The 4,932-nt window shown below is 39.4% G+C and overlaps 1 protein-coding gene across 1 annotated transcript in view; it reads left to right on the plus strand.

The window, feature by feature from the left end:
• Positions 1-2,733: 2,733 nt before the first annotated feature.
• Positions 2,734-4,932, plus strand: part of PLAC8L1 (PLAC8-like 1) — a 37,501-nt gene continuing 35,302 nt past the window's right edge. The window contains 1 exon segment of the mRNA XM_006874513.1: positions 2,734-2,870. Within this exon segment, the coding sequence (XP_006874575.1) occupies positions 2,734-2,870 (137 nt within the window).

The raw sequence follows: 4,932 nt of genomic DNA on the forward strand, positions 1-4,932 counted from the left end.
GGAGGAAACAATCGTTGGAGAAGGATGTCATGCTGGGTAAGGTGGAGGGTCAGAGAAAAAGAGGAAGACCCCCAACGAGATGGATCAGCCAGGTGACATCATTGATGGCGTCAAGTGTGGCAGCGGTAGTGAGGTTGGCCCAGGATTGGACATTGTTTCATTCTGTTGTGCATGGGGTCGCTATGAGTCGATTCCGACTCGATGGCACCTGACAACAACAACAAACATCTTTCTGATATTCTCTGCTTTCAGCCATGATCCATCAGACATCATCAATAATATCCCTCATTCTATGGCCTCTTGTGAATCCGGCTTGAACCTCTGGAAGTTCTCTGTCAATGTATGTTTGCAGCCACTTCTGTATTACCTTTAGTCAAACTTTACTCTCATGGCATATCAAAGAGATTGTCCAATGTTTTCCTCATTCCACTGGGTCACCTCTCTTTGGAATGGGCACAAATACGGATCTCTTCCAATGTCTGGCAATATTCAGGTGCTCTTTATGAGGTTTCAGAATTCAATAATCTCCTCCTGACAATGTTCCACTGCTATTCATAAAGTTTTCAGTGACTAAATATTTGGAAGGAATCCATCTCTCATTTTACCAAAAAACAGCTGTCTGGAAGCTCAGCTGAAACTTGCACACTATAGGTGATCCTGCTTGTATAGCATAGCTTGGCATAGCTTCCAGATTCGTAGCAACACGCAAGCCACTACAGTAAGATAAACTGACATACAAGTGGTGGTTTTCATAAATTGTGTCGTTTGGTAACGAAGAACAATTTTTTTCCCCTCGGTTCTTTTTAATTTGTTTTGGGCTTTTTTGTTGAAAGGCTGTGTGGCTTGTGAACTAATCACTTCATAAATAAATGTTTGATTAGAAATTTGGATACAAATGAAATCTTAAAGTATGGAGTCTTAGCTTCCTGTACAGTGGTTGTTAACTCTTGAAAGGCGTCTTGCTATAAATGATTTGTTAAATTCTGTTAATCTGTGAATGTGAATTTTTATTTATAGCACTTTTATTCAACAAGTTATTGAGTCCCTATTATGTGCTGGAATAGTGAGCAGAAGAAACATGACTGTTGTTAATGTAGGCTGCATCCAGATAGCTAAGAAGACAGTGAGAGTAGCCTAGAATCCAGTGATTGAAGGCAATTATGAAGCTGTGTCTGAGCAATCCTGGTTTGGAAAGCATTATAGGCTTTTGCTAATAATTATGTTCAAGTAAATGCTTTGAAGTTCAGAACCCTAAACAATCATTCTCTGTGGGTCTGATGAGAAGAATACATAGTATAATTGCCAATTTCCTCCTGTTGTCTTTCTAATGTTCTGTTGAATTATGATTGCAGATTCTTCCCCTCAGTGTGCAATTTTGCCTAATTTTCTGTCCGCTAAGGCTATTTTTCCCAGCTGGGGTCTTTGCCTTCGTAAGATGCATCCTAGAGGCACACTTCCAAGGCACTAAAGACCCTCGGGAATTCAGAGTTGTTGTTGACTGCCGTTGAGTAGGTTCTGACTCATAGCGACCCTGTATGGAGTTTCTGACCTTGCGGCTCAAATTGACCTTGTGGCCTAGAGCATTATCCTGCAGCACCATACCTGGAGTCCAAGATTCAGAGTAGCAGAGATAAATCATTAGCTGAGCACTGTGTTTTCATTAGATTCCATGTGAGTTGGGTAGGAGAGAAGAGGCACCATTTTCCTGCATGATCAATGGATCTCATGGAAGAATAGGGAATTTCTAGAAGTTTTAAAAATACCTTGGAAGCTTGGGGCAATCTAAAAACTAGTTGTTGAGTCAATTCCACATCATGGCGACTCCATGTATATCAGAGTAGAACTGTGCTCCTTAGGGTTGTTTTTTTTAATTAAATGTTTTTATTTTGCATTGAGTGAAAGTTTACAGGGCACATCATCGGCTTCACATTCAACCATTCATATAGCTTGTTTCATTACATTGATTATTATCCCCTCCATATATCATTAGTTTACAGTGTTTCTCTCTATCCTCTTTAGCTTTTTTTTCTTTTGGATGGGGTGGGGGTTGATCCTTAGGGTTTTTAATGGCTGATTTTTTGGAAGTAGATTGCTGGGCTTTTCTTTGAAGATACCTCAGGGTAAACTTGAACTTACAACTTTTCAGTTATCCACTGAGCTCATTAGCACTTTGCATCACCTAGGGACTCCTGGGGCAGTCCAGCCTATACTGCTTAAGCTTGAGGAGATCACATTTCATTAGATGAATTCAGGTGAGATACCTCAGGTTAGTTTCAGACCTCATATAGTCTTGCTGAAATGGACCAGCAGTCTGGGCATGAAGAGAGGTAGGTCCCTGCTGCACTTCAGCTACATGACATGACTGAACTCTGTTGCCTTTTGGGTCTTCCAAAGGAAGGTCAAATGACAACTAGATAAATGTTTGCTATAAGTAGCTCTCAAAGCAAAGGGTTTTTCCCATCAAAGATAACTTTATTTTAAAACTTACACTGTATTTTTGTCTGTATCTCCATTTAGAATAGGAAGATGGACATGTCCACAGTAAGATGTGTGTAGCTGTTCTTAAAAAATAAGATAACTGTCAGTTTCACTGCTATGACCTCAGATTCTAGAATATGAAGGTAATATTCTTTGTAAGAAATCTTTCACTCAGGATTGTACCTATGCTTAGAATTAGTCAACTAACTGTCAGAGGGAAAGGATAACTCTAGTGACAAGAAAACATCTCTCGCTATGAATTGGTTTGGAAGTTATTTCTCTGAGTGTCCCGAGAATGTCTCTTTACTCAACACTCAGTCACCTCTGTTACTTTCATTCATATCATCTGAAGATGAACCACATTTTATTACCAACTTGAGGTAGGGAGTAGGGTGACAAAAATTTTTTTTTCTTAACTTTTGCTCTTTAGTTGGAATATCAAATCAATCTCTTCTTATAAGGAGCCAGGGGAAAGAAGCTGATTCCAGTAAATTATCAAAGAAAACTGGGCTTGGGAAGAAAGTGGTTGTTATCCTTTCCCATGAGTACTTGAAAATGGGGCAACTGATTAGTTACTTCAGGCCCTGCTTGGCTGGTGAAAAGAGAATGGCTGGCTTGGGTAGAAGAGTGTCTCTTTATTCTCAACTGAAGATGCTGAACCCTGACCAAATAAGTTTTTTTTCTTTTAGCTCCCAGTAATTTCTACCCTTTGAAATCAGAACTCAAGGGGTTTGGCTTCAGTGAAGAGTCTGAAATAATCAAGGAGGCATGAATGGAGGGCAGAATGAATGTAGTGCTGCAAGTCTGATTAAGGAAGAGATGCTAGGACAGTGAAGTGAGCCCCCCAGGCTGAAGTACAGGCATCTCGGGACAAGCAGTGGGAAACATGCTTAGCTGCTAGAAGAGAAGCAGGATAGAGTGAGGTCAGAAAGAGAAAGGGTGTATATCTCATCCATCTGCCAACACTGTGATTTGGTAAGATCAGATCAAACTAGAATGTCTGCAGTTGTCCTCCTGTCTCTTGCCAGTTGAAGTTTCCCTTTTCTTCTGAGGACTTGCGTGAGTGACCCTCTGGTTGCCTGGGGTTAGTCTGGTTTTAGCACTGAAAGTTTCCCATCCTGGGGGGGAAACTTCAGTCCTTGACAAACTGGGACCATGGGTCACTCTGGTTACACTTCAAGATATGTGGGTAGCACACACGACAACAGAGAAACTGCTTTCTTAGAGATGTATATAACTAGCCTGAGTATGCGCAGGATCATTAAGCTACAATAAACCTAATAATTGCCACTGGCTGCATGTCTACTATGTCCTAAGTCCTCCTGGCAATTGAGAAGCTAGGATATTTTTGTCCCAATTTTACAGAGGAGGTTAAGGGCTAAGGGCTACAATCAAAGGGATTTCCCCACCAAATATTAATTGGATTCCCCTCCCCCCCCATATATCTTCAATAGTATCTCCCTTTAGATAAATAAGTTGCGTTTTCAGAGGTCAAACAGCTAGAATGTAGTCGTCATATTTGAACCTTAGTGTGTCTGAATCTAAAGTCTATTCTTTTCACTGAATGAAGAACTTACTGAACTTGATGGTAAATGGGCAACTGTTCTGATTTAGCAGAGCTCTGAAACCATCAGTGTCACCCACTGTTTCCAAACTCATTTCTAATCTTCATGGTGGTGTAAGATTCTGTGAGAATCTTACAGAGCTAAAAGTTGTCTAGGAAGTTGCATTAGCTACTTTAGCCCTGAAACAATCATTCTATGCTTAAAGAAACCATTGAGTGCCTGGTACATAGAAGATGCTTAGTGAAGAAGAGCTGTGATTGTTATTTTAATTACATGACACAGGAGCAATAATTTTGAATGGAAATGTTTTAGCCTATGCATGTAAATTCAAATATTTTAATATACAATTCCCCAAAGATCTAGGGTATTATGGAAAGAAACTCAATAACATGCTTCTCCTTGAATTCAAAATTAGATACATGCACAAACCTAACTTTTTTTTTTTTTTCATCAAAGGAAAGTTATTTGATTTGGAATAGATAGAAGACAGGTTTCTGTGCTGTAATACAAGGTTTTATCCATATAATGCTGAGATAGAAGGAAAAAAATTCTATTTTAGGAATGCAAGCTGTAAATGGTTCATTTAAAGGGAAAATATAATCTGGATGATCAACACTAAGAAATCCCACCATTGAAATCAGAGATGATTAGACGCTTTTACTATAACGATGGAGGCCCTAAATTGTGGGCATCACATTGCGAGGTGAATTTCTTGAATTGTGTGGAGAGATGCAGGAAGCTTTTAGGATACCCTTTGCTTTTATTTAATCAATTCACACCTGAGAGTTGTGTCTTTACTAGAAAATGAAATACAGCTAAGTCAAATAATTCATAGAGGAGGACTCTAATAGAACAAAGAGACTTGGGAATTCAGTTTGATCAAATTCAG

Source organism: Chrysochloris asiatica, unplaced genomic scaffold (genome assembly GCF_000296735.1).
Source record: "Chrysochloris asiatica unplaced genomic scaffold, ChrAsi1.0 scaffold00280, whole genome shotgun sequence".
NCBI classification, from domain to species: domain Eukaryota; kingdom Metazoa; phylum Chordata; class Mammalia; order Afrosoricida; family Chrysochloridae; genus Chrysochloris; species Chrysochloris asiatica.